We start from the raw sequence: 23,091 nt of genomic DNA, 5'->3' as shown, positions 1-23,091 counted from the left end.
TACACACACACACAAGGGAGGTTTTTCTTTTATTTTTGGACAGCTCCATGGCTGAATGTGAAAGGTGGCATGGCTTCATGGAGGGAGGGACAGCGGTTGGGGACAGTCGCCGTCTGTCCTTGACATGGAGGGGGAGCTGGAAGAGGGCAGAGCCAAGAGTGATAGGCCTAGTTTTTTCCATCCCGCCCTGAGGACTTACACAATCACCCCTGATGTATTTTGGCATTGTGAGTGGCGTGGAGAAGCCGTGTGTGTGTGTGCGTGTGTGACGATGTCTAGCAAGTGTGTCTAGCGGGTTCGGGTCAGACCGGCAGTGACAGTGGTTATGTCTGGTTATATGGGGCAAAAACACCGTAGTCTCATGTCCACTTGGTCCTTTGCCATTTTTCTGCTGCAATGCTGAAGATCCTCAGAGTATCAGAGTGCGCTGCTACTGCAAAGACTGATTTGTTTGCTCGGGCTGGTTTGTATATACTGGACTGAGTGTTGGTTGATGGTAATAACCAGAGGGAACACGACGGAACAGGACACGGCGCAATACTATTGTTTTTTCTGAGTAATGCTACATTTGTTTCCTTTAATCTGACAAATCTCTCTGTCTGTTTGTGGGGGAAATTGTTTCTTTATTAAAAAGTGAAAGAGAAATCTGACAGGGTTGGATGATAATAAGGTAAAATAGAAAAACAAACCCATTCTGCTGTTTGTGGAGATGCATTCTAACACCAAGGCGTGAGCCATACACTGAATATAAAGATGGACGACGCATCTCCACTTCCCTCCCACTGTCCAGAAATGAGGCCAAACTATGAACGCTGCCAAGTTGCGCATTTGGAGGCAGGTGTTGCGCAGCGGGGGGGGGGATGGAGCCGCGGGAGCGAGGTCCTGTCGATACGTGCAATCGACCAATCGTGACTCAATCATCAGGTTTCACCCAGTTTTTATATATCGTCAAATAACTAATCAAAACCAAACTCACTAGAAAAATGAGCACTGGAACCTAAACGAATGTTAAACGTGACAGAAGTGACACATTTTAAAACCAAACCGGATTGCTGTCGATGTAGAGCTGTCCACTTGTGATCACATCACCCACGACAGCTATGAGCGGGGTCACAGAGTCCTATCGACGTCTCTGTAGAAAGGGAGAGCCGGCATGGCGGGACAGACGGCGTGCTGTTGTGTCACACGTCTTCAGAAGGCCGCCATTCTAAAACTCTGCCATGGTATGTAAAACTCACACCCTGACGCAGCGTTATCTGTTTCGGCAGCGGGATGCGTTTCAAAGAAGCCTCAGAATTAGACCCATAGGAGAATGAGTAGAGGCGTTGGCAGTGGTGTAAATGTTCATCTGATTTAAAACCTTTTTTTTCTGATGTTCTGCATTTGCTCATTTAAAGTTTACACTGAGGAGATATTTGACACCTGCTGTATTGAACTTTGTATTTTCCAAAGCTGTTTTTCAATATGGTGTAGAGCCACCTGAGTCTTTTCATTTTTTAACCTAAATTAGTTCCACAACCCAAATAACTTATCAGCACCTGGAAGAGATGAGACAGCGAATAACACACCCTGCTGTTTGGATTACACAAGAGAGAACGCAACCCCCCGCCCACTTAATGACACACTGGTGAGCAACATGAACAACAGAGCAAACGAGTCAGTCTGAAGCAAGAAATTCTCATCTTATCTCATCTCATCAACATGACTAGACTGTACCGAGCAAGTGACAACAAAGGCTCCCACAACACAACTAACAACAAACAACTCGAACTTGGAGAGCGTATCACGCCCTGTCTCGCAATGCTAAGGAAAAAATCCTGGATCCACCCCCTTAAATCGAATCTGCTCCAAAAGTCTTCTCACCCCTGGCCCAGACCTCGCCCTTTTGTTTGCGGAAGTTTGCGTAATCCTGCAAACAGAAAAACAGGTTGTCTGAGGTAATAAAGAACCTAACAAGAACAACAACGTCCTTATTTGAGACAGCAGCAAAAGACGTCACATACGGCGTCTTGCCAATTCCACAAGTGCTAAAAACGAGTCTCCGAGCGGCGACAATGGACTCGCTCTCGGTGAAGCTGAGCGAAGACGACAGGCGCGCCACACTGAGCCCGTTTCCATTGGCAGATGCAGAGAGCCCGGGCAAAGGGTCCACGTGGTTGGCAATCTGTTGTCACTCACTGCTCCACAGTTTCAGACTCCATGTTTACATGCACACTATAACCAGATTAAAGTGAATAATCAGATTAAACTCTCTCGATTGGACACGCTGACAATCTTGAATGTGACCTGTATTTACGCCGTAGGAGAGGAATATTTTTTATAATGTCACAATGCTGCTCATCTGCCTGCGCACATGTCTGGACTCAACCGCTCTCTTGTTTGTGTCATGACAGGAATTTACCTTCGGTTTGTCGTTGCCGTCACTTGATCCCCTTAAACCGCAAGCTCTCTTTGTGTTTACATCCAGAACAAATTCCAACAAAACTAATTCAAAGTAATGTTGTTTCAAAGTTAACCCAGTTTTGTTGGTTAATGTTGTTTAACTTCATTTGGATTGTTTTATTGTGGTGTCACTGCAAGGCTGTTTTTATTAAGCATCATAAGATTTCCTTGTGAATTTCCATCCCAAACTAGAATGTCACTCAGACGGTGGAAGCTTCTTTTAACAGGTTGTTAACACATGTCATTTCTTTTATTCTTTTACATGACATGACACTTTTTAATGTGAGATTAACATATCTTCCTATTTTTTGTACAGACTGTTTGATCTTATCAGACTGTATCAGTAGACGCACGCACACACACTGAGGCAAAAGAAACTTTGCAGCTCACGGCTACATCTGCAGTAAGTTTAAGGTATGTGCCGATGCACTTCATTTTAACAGTGATTGACAGACACTTAGTGTAAATGGAGTCATGCATTATCCATTCCTTCTCTAATCATCTCTCACGAGAACACTATTGGTGCTGCACTCATGAGTGTGAGGACTGCAGTCACCCATCTGGACAATAAACGTTCTCATGGTCAGAGAGAGAGAGAGAGAGAGAGAGAGAGAGAGAGAGAGAGAGAGAGAGAGAGAGAGAGAGAGAGAGAGAGAGAGAGAGAGAGAGAGAGAGAGAGAGAGAGAGAGAGAGAGAGAGAGAGAGAGAGTGCCACTGCAACAGAGGGCCACTCAGAGCCTTAATCTGTGGGTTACGATGGCGCTCTCACCGGCGGTGGGATAAACAATTCACAAGCAATTTCCGTAATCTCAGAGTTCGGGCAATTCAGTCAAAACAAAAGGGCACAGACTGGAGAATCCCGTGTGCCAGTATCTCATGCACCCACTTTTGCCCCCTCGTTCCTTGCAATCTCTCCATGGCAGACATGTCAACAAATCATCTCCCACAGAATGGATTGCTCACACCACATGCACTTTTGGCACATTGTGTCTCTCACTTCATGCTCTGCCCTGCAGCCCTTATCTCCCTCGCTCTGGGTGAGCCACTGTCTTGTAGGAGAAACACTAGTCTCCTAGTCCCTTAAAGCGGAATGGGAGGGAGGAAGCCAAAAAGCGACCCGAGGAAACGCGCTGACGTCCTGTTGTTTGTTGCTGATGCACTGAGGATGTAAACTATGGCGGCTGACGAGGACAAACGCACTTTAATGGCCCAAAATATTTCCTGTAGGAGGAATGTACTGCGACTTCAGAAAATGATGCCAATTCACAAACGCATACGACAATTTAAAAAAATATGAAACGTGCAGCAAGAAATGCACGTCCACTCGACAGAACGGAATTCTCCAGGGCCTCTAGGGGGAGCACTGAGTGGAACAGCTTGAGCTTTGACCCGAGGGTCAGAAAACAGACGCTCGGAGCAGACGAGACTGAGAGAGGAGAACGATGAGGGAAAATAAAAAGGGTACATATTTATTTTCACGATTCGCCGTGGTGCCATTTGACCTTTTAAAATTTGGATATAAAAGGGTAATTTAATCTTAGACATTTGGGAGTTCTTGACTTATGTCCAAATATGTGTTTTGCGAGGTCACGGCGATCTTTGACCAGCAAATTCTAATCAGTTCACTCTGGAGCCCAAGTGGATGTTTGTGCCAGATGTAATAAAATCTCCTCCAGGTGTTAGCGATGCGTTCACGAGAACAAGCTGGGTGTGAGATCTCAGTGACCTTGACCTGTAAACAACAAAACATAATGAGATCATCCTTGAAGCCAAGTGAACGCTTGTGCCAAATACAAGGAAATTCCCTTTGAGGTGATCTCAGAAACGTGAAACCTCCAGACATGGCTGCTGCAGGCACAGGGCCACAAAGACATACAATACTAGGTAGAGCTGCTATAAGTAAACCACTCACTGTCAGGGTTGGCCCATGATGGATTATCACACAATAAGAAACAATTGTTATTAGAATTAATGATAAAACCTTGTTCCCTTTTCTCAGGCCCTGTTCCCTTTTCTCAGGCCCTGATGTAGCAGGAAGTGACTCAAGATAAACTGATGAATCACTTTGCACTGACAATGTTTTCTGTTAAAATTGGGCTGGAAAACTTCAGACCAAACCGAAAAACTTTCACACAATTTAAAGATTTTAATATCATCAAACCCCACGTGTGATGATATCTAAGGTCAGCCTTTTGACACTGAGATGACTTCTCCATGTATTTCCATTCAGATATTATCCTACTTTAATAATGTAGGTTTTATTGGTAGTGACAGTCTGACACTGGATTTAGATTGAGATTACCAGGGACTCCCAAGAGAGCGACTGAGAACAGCCTGTTTACTGTTTACTTTACAGTATGAGGGTTGTATTAAGTTACCACTCATGCAAACAGAGCATCCTATTGCTATTGGTTCAAATTAAAACATTTCAACTTACCAAACACGTGACGTTTTTTTATTTAAGCACTTGTTCTTTATGTGAAGGGGCCTCATGCAAGAACATTTTCAAATTCGTATCTTGAATTTCTCGTAATATTTTATTGTTTTATTGTACTTTCTTCCATTGTGCATTGTCATGGTTGTGTGTCTCCAAATCAACCGTGACTGAAATCTTGGTTTTGATAAAACCGCAGGCTGCAGGTTCACTGAGGAGTTAAGAGAGTCTCCAGGTCTTAGATTGTTACTGCGTTTCAAATATTAGTCAGAGACCAAGTGCGAGCACGATCATTACATACAAGCATATGCCCAAACAAAGACAGCAGGCTGCAACGTCACAAGACCGAATCTCTCCTGAACGCGGGGACTTGATGTAGCCACCGTGCCGTTCATCTGTGCCTTCTTCCCCCGCAGGCATTAGCTCGTGCTTCACTCCATGCCAGGTTGCTGGAGCTTTTTTTCTTGGCTCACCACCGGCACTCCCCAGATCCCGGCCTACTTCCTGACTCATCTACCGTTACTTCAGTTAGTGATTTCCAGCATTTCAGAGGGTAACTCCCAGCAGATTACGCGACTGAATGTGTCGCATTCTGCTGTTGTCATGTGTAGGTGGAGAGCGTCAGCGGTGGAGGCAGACATAGTAAGAGCACATGGGTTTGGCTTATTCCCAGTCGAGCTGAGGCGTGAGTTGCGCCTGTTTAATGAACATGGAACACGATTTGTTGTTGGGCTGCAGTCCACTGGGGCGACCGTGGGTGGAAAAAAACGAATGTCTCTCCTCTGCAAAATAGTTCTCCCTGACTTTATTTTGTACAAATTAGGAACTTTAGAAGGAAACCCACGGAGTGTGAATCCGTGGGATGCACACAAATATCTAAAATTGACACATTTTAGAAAGCTGAATTTTCTTTGTCCTGTAAAACTACATTCTAGCTGTGTTGGAAATCACCACACGATGATGTAACATCTTCTGCATTGGGGCCATTTTTTGCAGGAATCTGTCAAACATACCACCAAACAAAAACAACAGAATTACAGTTACAGCTGTTCTAAAAAAACGAGCCAGAGTACAGCTGGATGATGCTTGAAAGCAGCTCAACAATGACTCTTTGTTTCCCTGTCTGAAGAAGATGAACACATAATAGTGAGCTCATAGGGCAAAACGAAGAAAAAAAAGGGTGTTCATTTGGAGGGGTTTTTTTTTTTTAGTGATTTGGCCTCATTGCTTTGTTTGTGTGGGATTCACTCGACCCCGATGACTTGCTGCACTTTGCACATTCCTGAAACGCTTAAATCTTGGAGAGCGTCAGGTGGGTCAGCAGAATCCGTGGCTCACTTATTGCGTAACAACGGCCCACTTCCCGAGCCCTACCTGTCCGAAAGGATGAAGTAGAAAATGCCAAAGCAGCCATCTGGAAAGGAGCGCAGAACGCACGAGCATCCCATAATGCTCTGGTAACAATCCCTGTCTCATCACGCCATAACGAGCAATATCTGAGCAATGATCACTTTCAGGAGCTATTTCAGGGTAGTGAGTCCACTGTCCTCCCTTCAACCCTCACACACACACTTCCAAACTCACACACACACAGAACAACCTGGATAAAGGGGCCACCCTGAACACACACACACACACACACACACACACACACACACACACACACACACACACACACACACACACACACACACACACACACACACACACACACACACACACACACACACACACACACACACACACACACACACACACACACACAGCTGAAATGGCATTTAAGCTGTTGCATAATCCTTGGCAACCTGACTGCACACAGGCAGACGAAAACCCCCGAAATCAGATTACAGCAAAATGACTTCTTCCCTAGACATGTCAATGTCACCAGAATAAAGGAGCGACTCAACACGAGCGCTCTGTGGTAACGTTCTCTGCCAAGTGCCTTTAGAAACTGCTCTTACTTAACGGTGGAGATTTTAAATTTAGTGTCGTCTTTTTCCTTACAGACCCTCCTGAAGTGAAGCCACCCAAACAAGACGTTACAGGTAACGAGAAACCGACGGTAATTGAGTCCTAATTACTGGGTAAGTGTATTTAAACTGAATGGGTGTCACATTTCTAGCTCATCTCTGTCTCGGGCTAATCTTCTTAACATTAGGTGCTACTGTGTGATTTTGAGCGCACCGGGGTTCTTGCACCTCCTGCACAGACAAGAGGATCCACATCAGGATCTGCACATTTGCCTCAGACTCACTCAGGTCTGGAAAAACAAGGTCTTTTTCGCAAACACACTTTTTGTGATTAGACCAGAATGTAAACTAACACCCTGAGGCTGAAGGACCAGAGGGTAAGAGCCTGACCTGAAGATGTAACAAATTAAATTTGACAAAGAAAGGTAAATTGATATTTTACAGTTTAGCACACACCTCTGCCAAGGCCCAACAGTCCCCGTATGAAACCACACATACATTCTCTAGATCTGGATTTATATTTTGGTCGGCACCAAACGCACTGATAAAATATCAATACCCGAAATAGGTCAGATTGTTTTTCATCAAGCTCATTATTCTCTGAGGAATCAACGAAAATGTTGAAAAACGCCCTATGTCTCACGATGTTAAAAACAGTGAAAAGGAATTCCTGGAGCCGCCCCTGATCCATATCCGCACCCAAATGTTCTTTCTTTCAAGTTTTGTGGAAATCCGTGCAGTATTTTTTAAGTAATCCAGCTTAATAACAGAAAAACAAACAAAAAATTTTGACTAAAACATGACCTTCTAGAATAAAATGTCATTTTTGGAACGTAAAATATAAACATAAACTAACATCTTCTCTGCATTGTTAGTTCTGTAAATTAAAAGTTTTTATATAGTTTTCATATAACACCAATGCCGTCAGTTAAAAGCTCATATAGGCCTAATCGATACATCAGTCGGGCTCTAGAGCATTTAGAGCAGACAAGGCCACAGTATAATCCATATAGAGGTAACAGGCGATCATCAAGTCCCAAAACTACAAATCTGCAAGGTGCTTTGTTTTGCAGAAGAGCCGACCCATAGCTGAGTCAATGTTAAACAAATCCACTTTGACATCGAGTCTTTAACTCAAATCGGAAATCAAAGCCCGCTAGAAAAAAAAAAAGCTTCATATGTAACACGCATGTACATGTTTCTGTGTTTCTGACCATGTGTTCACTCCCTGTAGACTGGAATGGCACGGAGAGATCTGGGCATCATAACCTCATTCCTTCTCACTCCTAAGTAAACAACATCTCCACGTTCCTCTGGGAGCCGGCCGACTGCCGCCGGTCACTCAGAGGAATGCGTTCCTGTTTTGTACTCGAGGTCTTTCTCTTGTTTTCAGCAAATCTGTAAAAAGGGGAGAGGGGCAGCAGCTTGACGCATTTAGTCCCATATGGCAGCAGACTCTTTCTGAGAAAAATGGAAAAAGTGAATCACTACATCGCCTGTGAAATTCCATGTGAAATCACACAACATTTGAATGGAAATTTCCCTGAAATTTTCCAGAGGGGCTGTGAGTGAGAAGGCAAATTCCTGAATCTGTTTCCCCGAATTAGTTTCCTGCCAGCCCCAAAGTAAAATGTGCAAGTAAAGCTCACGAGTGGGTGTGTTGTTGAAGTTTTTTTAAACTGGAAGAATACAAATATCTCAGAATGGAAAAGAAGAAGATGCCGACGAAGACGTCAACTTGGAAAGACAAGAAGACTCGAGAGCTTTTGGTGACGAGGGCCGACGCTGCTCTTCAGGTGCTTTAAACAAAAACACCTTCACACATTCTGAAGCGATATTTAAAGCCACATCTCCGGCCTCCTGCTTGCTCGCACTTGCGTACTTCACATGTCGAGGGCAAACTCCTGATAACGTCCACTTCCAACAATCATCGTGTTCATGTCTGTAAACAGCTTTCGATCGAGGGTGCTTCAATGTGCAGCTGCTGCCATATATGTCTGGAAGCATGAAACCGGAGAGAGAATCAATAGCACACAATGGGGAGGACCTTAAAAGCCAATGTTTATGACAGGATGGCGCCCCTATGTACGCCTCTCGACGTGTTGAATGCATCTCATGAACCTGGCACAGAGACAAACCAGGCTTTTAGACACATCATGTGGAAGTGAAACTGTTTCGACACTTGACATTTAACAGACGTGAGGTTGCTGTCAATAGCTTGGATTCATTATCTGAAAGACAGAGAGAAAAAAAAAAACACCTCACTGTCGGTACGTCTGAAAGATGCGAACATGCGATCCTCCCTGAAAACATCAGAACACCATGTGCAGGTATGATGCGTATTAGCAATTTAGACTTCAATGCAACGCACGCACACCTCAGAGTCTCGGCCCCGTCACAGACTACAGGACCGCTGTCTTTCCACCAGCCCAGCTCTATAGTTATATCTATAATCTGCCTGTACCCTGAGGGGGACCTGCTGCTTAAAATGGAACGAGCAGGGCACAGACAGTGACCTTTCAGAGCTCAGTGGAGCCATCCCCTCTGAGCATGTACTGCTCCGAGTTCAGATGCAACGCTGTGCAGCTGCCGTGCAGGAGACAAATACGAACCAAGGCTGCGAGGGGTAATCGACAAATACAGCAAATACAGCGAGATCAGGTGTCAGCAGCCAACAAACACACTGCAGACCCTTTATGCTGAAGACGGTGCTTCGTCAAATATCCACTACACGTATTATCAGTCCAAAATAAGACAAACAAGGAGTTTAAGTGTTTCCACGGTTAGACTTAAGAAGTCACAGCAGCCAGTGAGTGTGGGTGAGGCTGACAGTCAGGTTAGAGACAGGTTTAGAGACAGGATATCGCCTGGTTAGAGTCCAATTTAGAATTTGGTTTAAAATCCGGATTATAGTCTGGTTCATGGTCAGGGTTAGAGTCAGGATATTGCCAGGACAGAGCCGGGTTAGAAACGGCTCTATCAATTCAGAGTTTGGTTTAGAGTCTGGATTAGAGTCAGGGCTACATTCGGGGTTAGAGTTCGGTTTAGAGTCTGAATATAGTCTGGGTTAGAGTCAGGTTAGAGCCTGAATATAGTCTGGGTTAGAGTCAGGTTTACAGCCAGGTTAGAGCCTGAATATAGTCTGGGTTAGAGTCAGGTTTACATCCAGGTTAGAGCCTGAATATAGTCTGGATTAGAGTCAGGTTAGAGCCTGAATATAGTCTGGGTTAGGGTCAGGTTCAAAGCCAGGTTAGAGTCAGGTTAGAGCCTGAATATAGTCAGGGTTCGAGTCAGGTTTACAGCCAGGTTAGAGCCTGAATATAGTCTGGGTTAGAGTCAGGTTTAAAACCAGGTTAGAGTCAGGTTTACAGCCAGGTTAGAGTCAGGATGTGTCGCTGTAATAACGAGGAAATGGCGAAGAAACATGCACACACAGCTCTTCAGAACTCGCGGTGCTCAGAACAGCTCCCGCCGTGTCGCGGGGACTAAGAACAGAGGAAGAGAATGAAACGTGTACCTGGCTTTCTGGGATAACGCCGTCTTGAAGGTGTAACCTCAGCGAGGGTTGAAAAGATGATCTCCTGAATTGGATTAACGGAGAGAGGCCAGGCAGTCAGCAGGAGCAGCAGGAGGAGGAGGAGGAGGAGCAGGAGGGTTTCTCTGAAGGGGTGATGCCCATGTTCATGATGAGCTCCTCCACTGTCTGGGTGGGAACATTTGACCTGCTACTGTCGCCTGCAGCGCCTCGGATCAGGCCCCGGTGAGACACTGACAACCATCGGTGGAAAAACACAAGCACACCCGCAGATGAGCGAGCCGCAGCGGGACTCTCTCCTCCTATCTGCTCGGCCCCACACGGCTGTTCGTGCACCGGGACATCGGTTCGGGGGTCGATCCGTGAACAGTGCGCAGCGTCCGGCCGTCACTCCGCCACACGCACGGTGCGTAGAGCTGCGGCCTGTTGACGCGCAGGGATCCGGGGGTCGGTGTGTTTACCTCCGCGCCGCCGCCGCCGCTCTGCTCCGGAGGAAATCAGCTGCTCCGCACTGGAGAGACGCCATTTGTCCGTGAGAGGCCGCTCTGTGCTGCCGCCCACAGGACACTGCCGCTACTGCACGACTCGACAGCGCGCCCTGCTGGTAGAACAAGGCAAACGCCCTTTTTCTACTGTTTACTCAACATTGAATAGTTTACAAACATGGACGAAAAGAGAAACTTTTAACTTTAACTTGATCATGACCGCAATTATAATCATTGTCCTTAATTACGACGTAATAAACAGCAGTGGGACAGTGGAATTATGATAAATCCAACCATATACTGTCAAAATGAAACATAAAACACAATAAAAAATATGTACACAATAATAAAAAAACTGAAATTAACAAAAAGGTAGGTAATGGATTGAAGTTATTTTATCATCCCAGTAACGTGTACTTCTAATGGTTACTTCACAGTACAGTGATCATACAGTGTGTTATTACCTCCCTCTAGTGGTGTCTCACCGTGCAGACGGTTTGCATGTAGTTATTTTCTGCTTTTAAATCATTGATCAATTCATTCAACCCACAATACAAAGCAGATGGATGGACTTTAGTTTTAAGGGCCAATAAAAACATGAAGGCGTATAAAACACTTCATTATTCCAGCATTTCTCTACAGATGTCTCTCTTTGTTATTGTGGAGAATACACAGTCATCAGTTAAACACATCAGAACTACTTTCCACCAAGGTAATGCTGCTGTCGAATATTTTACATGTCACTGAATGTCTACCACCACCAAGGAGTTCATGTTTTATCTGCATTTATTTCGCAGGAATGTGCAAAAACTACAAAACTTCTATGAAGTTTGGTGGCGGGGGTTGGCATGATCCAAGAAAGAACCCATTAACCTTTGGTGCAGATCTGGGATTTTTTTTTAAACTTTCTATCACATTGTGAGATTTAAACATTTTCACAGGTTTCAAAGAGTAATTTATGGATCTCAATGAAAAAAATCAGGCATATTCAGGGGACTGATATTAAAGAGTGTGTGGGATTTAGTGCCGATCAAATGAAAATCTGGATCTATTGAAGTTTAATGTGGTTTCATGAGGGGACTGTTGGGCCTTGGCGGAGGTGTGTACTCGCCATTCTAGTTCAACTTGATTTAATTTGCCTTCATTGAATTAGGATGGATGCAGGACTCTCAGAGAGCACGTTCACAACACCCCAAACTATCTGCATGGATACAGTAAATACAACTACAGGAAGGTGAGATAAAGGGAAATGTTTGGTTTCAATATCCATTCACTTCAATGAAATACCAATAATTTCTCAGTTGCAGGGTAGAGAAATGTGTTGTGTAACTTCACATGAAAATGTTTGGAGCCAGATTTTTTGCTTTGGTTTATTGAAAAGATTCTAACATAGACAAATAACTGAAGAGACCAGTCTACTTAGTTTAGCTAAAATTCCAATGTCAAATTAAAAGCATGGCTTATCACCTGTTGAGGTGACTGCATGATGCAATGGCCACACACTGCACCTGTGGGAGTACTTCAAATAATGATATAATAATATATGTTATTTTTATGGCACAAAAAAATGCAACTCAAGGCACTTCGCTAAAACAAAATGAGGTAACTTGAGCATATAGAGCTTCACAAACAATAAACCATGCAAAGTTATTATAAGATACAATCAGTTGTTGATTAGTCTGAGGGTACAAAACCTTTCATTTGTCAAAGTCTTTCATTATATCTGTTCATTCTTCTTTATACAGCATTTAAACACGTCATTGTGACTATACTTTTCTCTTTTATACTGGATACATGTCAGGAAAGACGTGTTTAATTTCTCACTTTGGTAAATAGCTTTTTATTGTGTACAATTAGACTGACCTGTAAATCAGCATAATGTGTGTGTGTGTGTGTGTGTGTGTGTGTGCGTGTGCGTGTGCGTGTGCGTGCGCGTGCATGTGCGTGTGTGTGTGTGTGTGTGTTATTAGAAATAAACTTAGGGAACCATTACATTTTGGACTGTCCTTCTGTCCAGTGTCTGGAAGACGATCAGATAAATGCAGAGCAGGCAGCAGATGCAGAGTTGTAGAAGTGCAGCAGCAGCAGCTTTGCAGACGCGACCACAGAGGAAACGACCATCTTCGAACCGATCATATCACACCTGCTCTGTTTGTACTGTGGATATGATGCATGTTAAATAGAGAGCTGCAGAGTGTGCATTTAGTAGTCGAGTGAAATAAGATCAATCGGCTGAGCAGCTCAGAGGTTTCACTCTCCAAACATGAGAAAATGAAACTCAGCCTGGTGCACGGCCAGCAAACGACTGTGTGTAGTGTGCAGCATGGTGAAGTGATAAAATGTGAAGCTTAAGTAATGTTTTGTAGTGTCAGTCCTCCAGACACTTGACCTCCCTGTGTGATTTGTCCTTATTTCTGCCAAACGTCAAGGGTTCTCTCCTAAAGGAGCATTTTTACCTCCGCCAAGGAAGTTATGTTTTAATCTGCGTTTGTCTATCCGTCCTTTAAATACACAAAAACTACAAATGGATTACTACACAACTGGGTGGACGAATGCAGTATGGGTCCGAGAAGAACCCATTACATTTTGGTGAAGATCTGGATCAGGAGGTGGATGGGATGTGTTCTACTCAGATGGTCACCTGCAGAAATGTTGATGGAGAAATCTGAGGATAAGCATGTTCCCTCAATGGGGCCAGAATATCACCCATCTGCTCTCAACATCATTAGCTCCGATGTTTTATACATTTTTCTAGAGGCACATCATCCATTAAAACTGTTACATAAACATTCGCATCATGTAGAAAATTGGCGCACTCATGTGCTAGAGGACGGTATAGCAGTGTAAACCAAGTGGCCCTTCCGTTAATGTATCAGTGCCAGGTGGCCCACAGAAGTGTGTGTTCGTGTGCATCACAGTCTGTGACTCTCTCTCTCTCTCTCACTCACTCACTCCCTCTCTCTTCCTCTCTCTCTCTCTCTCTCTCTCTCTCTCTCTCACTCGCCTCCCTCCCTCCTCTCACAGCAGCAAACTGATTCTGTCTGTTCTGCAGTGTGGTGACATCATCCCAGAGGCGAAGGCTGCACCAGAGCTGCTGCCCAGCAGAGCGGAGGCCAGAAGTAAACCAGACTTCCCTGTCATTGTCATAGAGAGAGAGAGAGAGGCCTGGACGCCACAGGTTAATGCCATTACCTCGTAAATAAATACAAGATCAGTTTTGATGTATAGACGTCTCGCTAAAGTGATGGCCGACCGTTCCCTGTTAAAGCTATTATCTGCCAGCGAGCTTTGTCTAATGGGATATCACATATCATGACCTCAGAAAAGTTACATCACTGTGAAAGATGGTTGATTTGATAGCTCATTCATCCAATATGCTTTACAAACTTCAGGAGAATAGGTAAGAAAGAAGATGAGTCGGCTCTCATGAGATTTAAAACAGAAAAAAAAATCTAAAATTTGATCTTTTATGCTCTGAAAATCTGCCTTTGTGTTGCTGCTTTGTCTTGGAGGTGACATTCCCATCACAGGTACGACAATTCTGAGGGATATTTAGGGGCCTGTTCTACTGTGTCCCCTCCCCAGTGTCTGTCCCCCTGGTGGGCTCGCTTTCATCAGGGGCCGCCCCTCATCCACAGGGCCGTCCCCGCTCTGGGTGAACTAAATCGCGGCGTAAGAACCAGACCAGTGGGGCATGAAGACACCTGCCATCACTGACAGGTAAAGGCAGCTGAGATGTTGCAGGTATGGAGTCAAGTTTCGTGACCTTTTTTTCTCTTGTAGGAAGTTGAGGAGGATACAGGGGACAACAGAACTCCCTCCACAGGGATCTAGACTTACAACTCAATATCTAACATTTCGTCCCAGTCTAGCAACGAAGCTTGTCACCCGATAACAGAGCCATCAATCATTCACCCTTCAATCCACCATCCACTGTCTGTCCCCAGATTATGGCACAGCACGGCAGCCCGGAGTACACCATCGCCACAGCAGCGAGCGATCCACTGTGCAGTCTTCCAGCTGTGTTCGGAGGTGTACCGTGCACCTTGGGGCTGGGGGCTTTCCAGCTCAGCCTGGTGGTCTTACTCACTCTGGATGATGTGGAGAGGAAGAGGAGGAAGAGGAGGCTGAGGAACAGAGGCCAAAGAAATACAGAAGAGGAACAGGAGCTGGATCACAAGCAGCTGCTCAGAGTCAGGTGGAATAGTTGGATGATGATCTCTTGGATACCTGAAAGTTAAAGTTTACATTTTTTTAATTTGGTATTTAAAGTACTGCCAAGGGCAAATGATTTTAATTAATTTACTGATCAAGTAATAAATAAGTGATATAAAATGTCCATCAAAATTTCACATAAACCCAACATGATGTCTTCAAATTACTTATGTGCTTCCATCAGTTCAAAACTCAGAATCGTATTAAATTTACAAAGCACAGCAAGAAATTCTCAGATTTTAGATTAACAGCACTTTTCTTTGAATTTTAAATCATTAATTGATCCTAATTAAAATGATTTCTACTTCATTTTCCAGCATTTATCTATTAATTGACCATTTAGCACTAATACTGGGATTACTTCTTTTGATTCCTTTGGAAAAAAATCTAGTTTTAATGAACTACGATGTTCCTGATACAAGCTGAGAAACGAATCCTGAAAAATGTGGAATTGTAAAGGAAACGTGTTTCATCAAAACATTACCAGATGTTTGAATGAAAATCACCCAGGTTTTTCGTAGGATATTGTCAAATAAATACGCTTCTGATATGAGGCGCACAAATGAGGTTATGTCCCTAACATCCGCTGGCGGCCGCTAACATCTACTGTTAGTTGGTAACTTAAATTGTGCAGAAAACCTTCAAACGTACCAGGGATACTCACCATCTAGTCCTACATTCTAAAATGATTGGTGCATTAATGTTTGCATTATATTTTCAGTTAATAGATCTTAATCATCAAAACATTTCCACCTGTTTACATAAAAATAAAGTTTTGAATGAAAATCACCATATTTACTGACTAAAATGGTTTCTAGTACGACGATTTTAAATAAATGTATATACAAATGTATGAACAAATAAATGTTCTGATAATGACGGATTGCTTTACGACCACATACTATTTGTCTAACTGAGGTCCGTTATGAAAGTACATGATACCCACAGAAAAAGCGAGAGAGCGAAAACACACTTGTTTATGTGACGTGTGGTTGAACGTTTCACAGTCTGCGATGAAGTCAAGTTCCTTGCGAGTGTGAAAACATGAAACCACAGATGGGTACAAACTGTACGGCACGTTTCACTGAGTCAGGTCAGCTCCGTCTTAGTCTGATCCATCACACACTTAACAATCAATTACCGTCTCGTGGGGGAAGCAGCTGATGAGAAAGAACAGGTGATTAGTTGCTGAGCTGTTGTGCTCCATTAAGCTGGCCAAAACTCGGAGGCACTGCCAGCCCAGTTAGTCTCTGCACGCAGACGGGTCGATGGCTACTTTCATTCATCCTCTGGCCTGACATAATGGCCTTTCCACATGGGACAGCCAGATGTTGGGCCAGCAGAATTACAAAATGCAAGGAGTTGACTGTCTGCTGCTGAGAGAGCGAGAGATTCTGCAGACTTGGTCAATCACTATCACGAGGACTATTCTTCATCTGTCTGAGGGAGCGGCTGCACTGGGAGCCATCTGTGTTGTTTCTCCTACTGTATTTCTCAGTTCACCCGAACTGTCAACGCACTCAGACAAGTTCTGAAAACAGATTATGCAGCGTAATGTAAAGTGTCATTCACTGAGTTTGTTTGTGTGTGTGTGTGTCCCTGTACTTATATCTTTGTGAGGACCATTTGAAGCATAGACCCTACAGAGTGAGGACATTTTAGGACAGTAAGGACATTTTGACCGGTCCTCACTTTTTCAATGGGCTGTGTGAGGGTAAAGACTTGGTTTAAAGGCTAGGGTTAGAATTAGGTTTAGGTTATGGTTAGGGTAAGGCATTTAGTTTGAATGTTTAAGGTTAGGGTAAGGGGCTCGGGAATGTATTTTGTCAGGGAGTGTCCTCACTAAGATAGAAGTACAAACGTGTGTGTGTGTGTGTGATTGCACAGGCTTAGCGGAGGATCAGCGGCCCAGCTTGCTTCACTGTGGATGCTAGTCCTTCCGCAGACAAAGTGCTCCAACAAGTGCTGTTTTTAATTAGGGGCAAATGCCACTTGTAAACAGTTCTCCATCTCCCCTGCTGTCGGCCAAGCATCAAGTGGACGCGGTACCGCTTCTCCCCACTGGGTGCCAGTAAGATGTTGTGAATGTGAGACAGACGGGAGCGAGGAGGAGAGGATGCTGTTTGGAATGAGTAAAGGTTGAATGGCCAGGGGCCAGAAACGCATGCTACAATCAGAAATACATATTCATGTAGACTCACACAGACACACACAGACACACACACACAATTATTGTCGAGAAGAGGTGTGCATGAACTCACACTGAGGAAGTGGATGGAAACAAAAATACAACACATAGATATTTAAGTTCACAAACAAGCAACATCCAATATGGAGTAAACTAACAAAAATAAAAACATAAAAATAACCAGAGTAGAGCGCATACCAAGACACAACAGTCCCTGTATGAAACCACATTTAAATTCACTAGAACCAGATTTTTATTTGGATCTGCACCAAATTACACACTAGTAAATATCAGTCCCCCTAACATGCCTGATTTAGTTTTTCATCAAGATCCATGACTGGTTCTCTGAGAAATCAACAAAATTGTGAAGAAAAAAAACTCGCAATGTTAAAGAAAGTGAAAAAATATTTCTGGATCCGCACCAAAATTGAATGGGTCCTCTCCTGACACATACACCAATCTTCCACTCAGTTCTGTGGTAATCCCTCCAGTAATTGTTGCGTAAACCTGCTCACAACCTGGAAATTACACTAAATCTGATTGTCATCTTTCTTTAAGTCTTTCATAAGCCGCATACGTTGGTCATTTAAACCTACATGCACCGGAATGAGTGAACCTGTGAACACATTGTTTCCCATATTCAAAATGATACGGAGTGAAGTGATAGTGATTCCCTTTAGTCCAGCTCCTTGATACTGACACTGATCCCACATGCATTGACATCCTGTGTGGCTCACAGTGGAGCTGCAGAGTGCATTGAGACCATATAGCACATACATTGCTGTTTGTACTTGATGTTCTCATGGGCCCAAGTGTGCACACATGCAGGTACACATGCCTACTTGTGTAAACACACAAACACATATATGCACACACAAGCAAAAGCACACGCACATTTACTAAGAGCGTAGACTGTAACTCATTTATATAGGGAGGAAGTGTATATTTGGCCTATGTGATGGGAAGATTAATTGGGGGTTTTAGTAATTATGAGCTTGGCAAAGCTGCGGGCTGGAGAAGACAGAGTGACCCATCTCTTTTACTGTGATGCATCAGCAGAGCGCCAACCACTGCAGACCCTATTCATATGGCAATTAATGGAGCACTGTATATCAATGTCATTCCAACGCTCCCCCACATCAGCGCATGGATTACTCCTACTACCAATTACAGCAATCCAATGTTTTACTGAGTGGAGAGGTGCTGTGGATGCAAATCCCACTATCACACGTAATCACATAAACTAAAATAAGGTGTCATTATCTTTATGGAGTATGGATTCCATAGGTAAGTATGTGAGGGCGGCTTCCTGGATTCATGGGTCCTCAGCTGCCTGGTGACGCCACGGATGTGCGGCGTGACACAAAATAAATGAAGCGCAGGCCGGTGAGGAATTTTGATTGCTATTAACACAGTAGTCTCTGTCTCCAGAGATTCCCAAATTTATGGAATAGGGAAGCGAAGCAATTAGGCACCGTGCCATACATCATACCTGAATGCAAAGTTGTGTGTGCCTGCGGTGTCAGCCATATTTCCATGTCAGATGTTGTTATTCGTTGTTATTCTTGGCAACAAAAAAGTGAGGGGTGATTTCATGTCATTACCGCCCCTCAACACGACTGTGTTATGACATTAATGGCCCATAATCACAGGACATTACACATGAACTGAAAATAATTCTCGTGTTTTTCCTCTTTTTTTGGAGACATTAGGGATTGTTTTAGTTGTTTCTGTCAGACGGCCAGGATACACTCAGCGGTTTTAACGATAACAACTACTCACACACACACACACACACACACACACACACACACACACACAAACACAGGACGTCTGTGTTTCAAAGTTGAACTGCGGTCTGAGTAAAAAGTTAATAACTAAAGCAACCTGCTTCCAATCTGTGACCTGAAGTTTCAAGATTAAAGTCCGAGACACATTCAAGGGAAAAGTAGGATCCGTCTGAGAGCTGCAGGAGGAGCCCCAGCCTTACACACACACACATTCACACACGTCAATGCACACTCATATACTGTACACTACACAGACACAAAGTAGCAGAGGTGCACACATGCACACACCTCACCCTGTATGGGGCCACTTTGCACTACACTCCTCAACTTCAATATTTCATCTGCACAACAGAGACGGAGCAGCGGAGAGGAGAAAAGCCCTCCATGAAATAATTAAAGATCCAGCAGGGATGCAGCAGCACAGCAGCCGCCGTCCCATCCTAAGTAATAGATCAAATGAAAGCTGTCCCTCAGATCATTAATAATGAGTGTGGTATGGAGACTGAGGGGGTAAGGGTGGGAGGGGAATGGGAGGGCATAGGGCTGGTACAGGTTGGGGGAGGGAGAGTGGGCATCGAGGAAGCACAAGGTGTTTTTATATGTGTGTGTGTGTGTGTGTGTGTGTGTGTGTGTGTGTGTGTGTGTGGTGGGGGTTTGAATGGTAGTCTGGGTCCCTTGGCAGAGACCCCAGTGGACCTCACTTGGCAGCCACATGAAGCAGCATGGCAAGAGGAGTCATGCATATGATTTGGCACCAAGTGTCTGCCAAACTCTAAAGACCCGACAGCAATGTCTATATACATCGCTTGTCAAATAAACAACATTTTACACTGCGATGGGCAGGTTAGCAGCAGCTAATAAAGCTCCTTTCAATCAGTGGGGCCCTCGGAGCAGCGCGGCTGGATAGCGGATTTGAGTGCGCTGAGGAGACAGAGGAAGGGGATGTGGCTGTCTATGATGTGGGGTTAGGAGGGATGAAAGAGGGATTGAGGGGGGTAGAGGGGGTTGTCATCTATGGACTCAAGTCCCTCCAGATTCCTGCCGCTGGCAGGTACGGTGTATTTCCCAAATACTATCCCCCACAACCAAATAGAGCATAGAGTTCCCCAAGTAGCTTAAAATACCATCACAGGTCTAAATATTCACCAGCCAACAAATACAGAGAATGTGATTAAAACAATGTGACTACAAAAACTAAATTCCATGTTTACAGTGTCTAACCCTTTCCACAGAATTCAGTTCAATTCAAACTATGGCGACAGATTTTGTTTTACAGACAGGTACACAGACAGCGCGAAAGATCATGTCTCACATGAGGGAGAGAATTCCATTGCAAGCCACTTACGGGTGCAGCTGAAACTACGAGGTCTGACTGTCTGCGAGGACAGTAAAAACGTCATGGATGATAGCGCGAGCAAGCACGAGGCAAGTTATAATATGGCGGGCCGCCACAGTTGAGATAATTAATTGGAAACACTGATTTATGAGATTATTTGAAAATCCCAAACCAGAATGACACTCATGGGAGGGAATACCTCCTTAATGTGAAGATCCATTAATTGTCTGAGAAATCAACAAAGTGTTTAAAAACACCCAATCTGCGATGTTGAAGAAAGTGAAAAAAACATTCTTCGTGTTGCTGCCTGATCCTTTCTCTGAAGTCGTGCTCCACCCGTCCACAAAATGTTGGTGTTTTTTGCATAATCCTTCTAACCATCAAACAAATGCAGACAATAACAACAAGCTAACCGAGAGATAATTCCAAATGCATGACTCACAGTTCTAAATACTCTGCCTCCTCTCAGTACTAAGCATTTTGTCAAACCAGCCCATTCTCATGTACACTCATCATTTCAGGACATGCCCCACAAACACATGCACACTAACACACACACACACACACACACACACACTTTCATAGCTGCACACCACATGCACACACCCCACTACTGCTTCCCTCTGAACACAGCAGGTGGTGGCAGACACCCCAGCGCCATTGTCTGTGAATGACGGGTGGTAGGATGTAAAAACATGACGGGTGCAGGAGCTGAACTGATCAGAGGTGAAATGTTTCTCCAAAGCTCAGAACGAGGTGGAAAAGGTGAAAACGAGGCAGAGATGGGGAGAGGTATTACTTTGTTGGGAGGAAAAAAAAAGTTTTGAAAAATATCCCATCAAAAAGCGGATGTACAGTATAATTCATAACATCTTTTCATCATCACGCTCCCTCTTTGTCACCGTGTCTGAATAGTTATTTGCAGGGGGGGGAAAGGCAGCATTTCTGTCGATAAGTGCGGGTATTAGACACAGCGGGCTGTGTATTCAGAACGCCATTATATATTCAGGTTGTGCTTATTTTCTGATGTTTTCAGGGTATAGGTGCTGTATAGTCTGTGATGATTGCATGAAACCTCACCAGTTTTTGCCTGGCGGCTGTTGGGGAGGCTTCACCAGGAACGGTTAAATATTTAAACACTGCTGTGAGATCTCATTAAAAACAACACATCAGCCCCCATAAGGCCCCTACAGCACTCCCTCGCACACTCCCCAAAACCCAGTTAGAACTCAGTGGTGTGTGACAAAACAGTTATTGTCTATTTACCGTAGAGAACTTGTGATAAATCATCATATCCTGTCAAATAAGGCAGCTGGCAGTGGTGTTGACAAGTGGGTAAGTCGTCGTATCAGGGAGGAAAATGATTGAGAGTCAGTTGTGTTTTGACAGCTGCAGACAAGCAGAAATACGCCAAAAACAAAATAACACGACAACTAGACCAGGCCAATATTTCCATAACACACATATGAAAACAAGACGGAGAACAAACTTTGTCTCTGTGGAGTCGTCTTGCCTTCTCACAAAATCTGGGCAATTAATTCCAACGCTATTGTTTGGGGCTTCCCTATTTTTAGCCCGGCTGCCCTCTCAAATAAATTGATTTCCTGTGGCAAACTTGGAATGTTCCTTGTGTGCCATGTTTCCCCCCCCCTTCCAAACACACAAATGCCGTCCTTCTTCCCCCAGAGGAATAAATCAAAGGCAACACAGCCAAGTTTCTACGCAGCTGTGTGTGTGCATCTGTTTTTATACTTGAAAACGGTTTATTTTTGTTTCAGTTCCATTAATGCTTAGGCATGTCTCCTACTTCATCAGGCATCAGCAGACAGCTGAGAAGCTACTTGCCTGACAGGCAAGTGGCTGACTGACTCTCAAAATACCTAAACCGACTTATTCTCTCTCCTTCTTTTCCTCTCGCTCTCCCTCTCTCTCTATCTCTGGTCTTACTCTTTGATTCCATCTCTCACGAGACGCAGAGGTCTGGTTTATCCGTGGTCCCTACCACAGAAATAATGGCTCGGTCAAAACAGACTAAGCTCTCAGATCGCGAGAAGATATTTAAACACCCGGCACTACACATAAATAAAAGTAGAGCAACTTGATCCTGGATTCTTGTAGCAGTGTCGGGGGAGCCGCTGGTCTTTGATGAACACTACCAAAGACAGATGCACAGTGGTTGTGGGGGGGGAAGCTGTGCACTTGCAGGGAAAAGAAGAAAATTACAATGCACAGGCTGACAAAGAAAGTGAGAATACTACTGAGGAATATGACTCATTAAGCAGAGCAAATGTTTGCTCAACTTCACGGGGACAACTCCGTAAAAGTGCACCGCGCACCGTCATATATCAAATTACTTTTTAATTACACTGCTGTTAACTCAATGTACCAAATGCTTGCTTAAGTTGCAATGCAAATTCACGAGTGCATTATTAAAAACAGGTGACCGGGGACTCTGTGAGGTGTGTGTTTGGGTTTCTGACGCCGTGTGAGAAATAAACGGCTGTAAATAAGACCTTTGGGGTGTAAAAGCAGATAGTGATAGAGAGGGAGAGAGGAGCGCAGAGAGCTGGAGAAATGAGAGAAACACACCACTCCATCCCAATTCCTTATCCCGACTAAGCCACGTGAATCCCCCTACACCCATTTAGCTTGCTCACTCTATGGCTCTCCTGTGAGAGAGCTGAGACGTCTGCCTG

At 44.2% G+C, this 23,091-nt stretch overlaps 2 protein-coding genes across 2 annotated transcripts in view; one reads left to right on the top strand and one right to left on the bottom strand.

Annotated features, from left to right (window-relative positions):
* rnf144aa (ring finger protein 144aa) overlaps window positions 1–10,935 on the bottom strand; it is a 33,700-nt gene extending 22,765 nt beyond the window's left edge. The window contains exon 1 of the mRNA XM_035167872.2: window positions 10,364–10,935. The gene's annotated coding sequence lies outside the window, so the exon portion shown is untranslated. The remainder of the gene's footprint in view (window positions 1–10,363) is intronic.
* A 2,580-nt stretch (window positions 10,936–13,515) lies between these two features.
* Window positions 13,516–17,079, top strand: cmpk2 (cytidine monophosphate (UMP-CMP) kinase 2, mitochondrial). Its single transcript, XM_047341704.1, is given in 6 exon segments — window positions 13,516–13,623; window positions 13,919–14,044; window positions 14,383–14,577; window positions 14,734–14,838; window positions 14,841–15,064; window positions 16,959–17,079. Coding segments are annotated over 6 exon segments (879 nt in total).
* The last annotated feature ends 6,012 nt before the right edge of the window (window positions 17,080–23,091 follow it).

Source organism: Hippoglossus stenolepis, chromosome 10 (assembly GCF_022539355.2).
Source record: "Hippoglossus stenolepis isolate QCI-W04-F060 chromosome 10, HSTE1.2, whole genome shotgun sequence".
NCBI classification, from domain to species: Eukaryota; Metazoa; Chordata; class Actinopteri; order Pleuronectiformes; family Pleuronectidae; genus Hippoglossus; species Hippoglossus stenolepis.
This window is presented reverse-complemented; position numbering and strand designations above follow the sequence as displayed.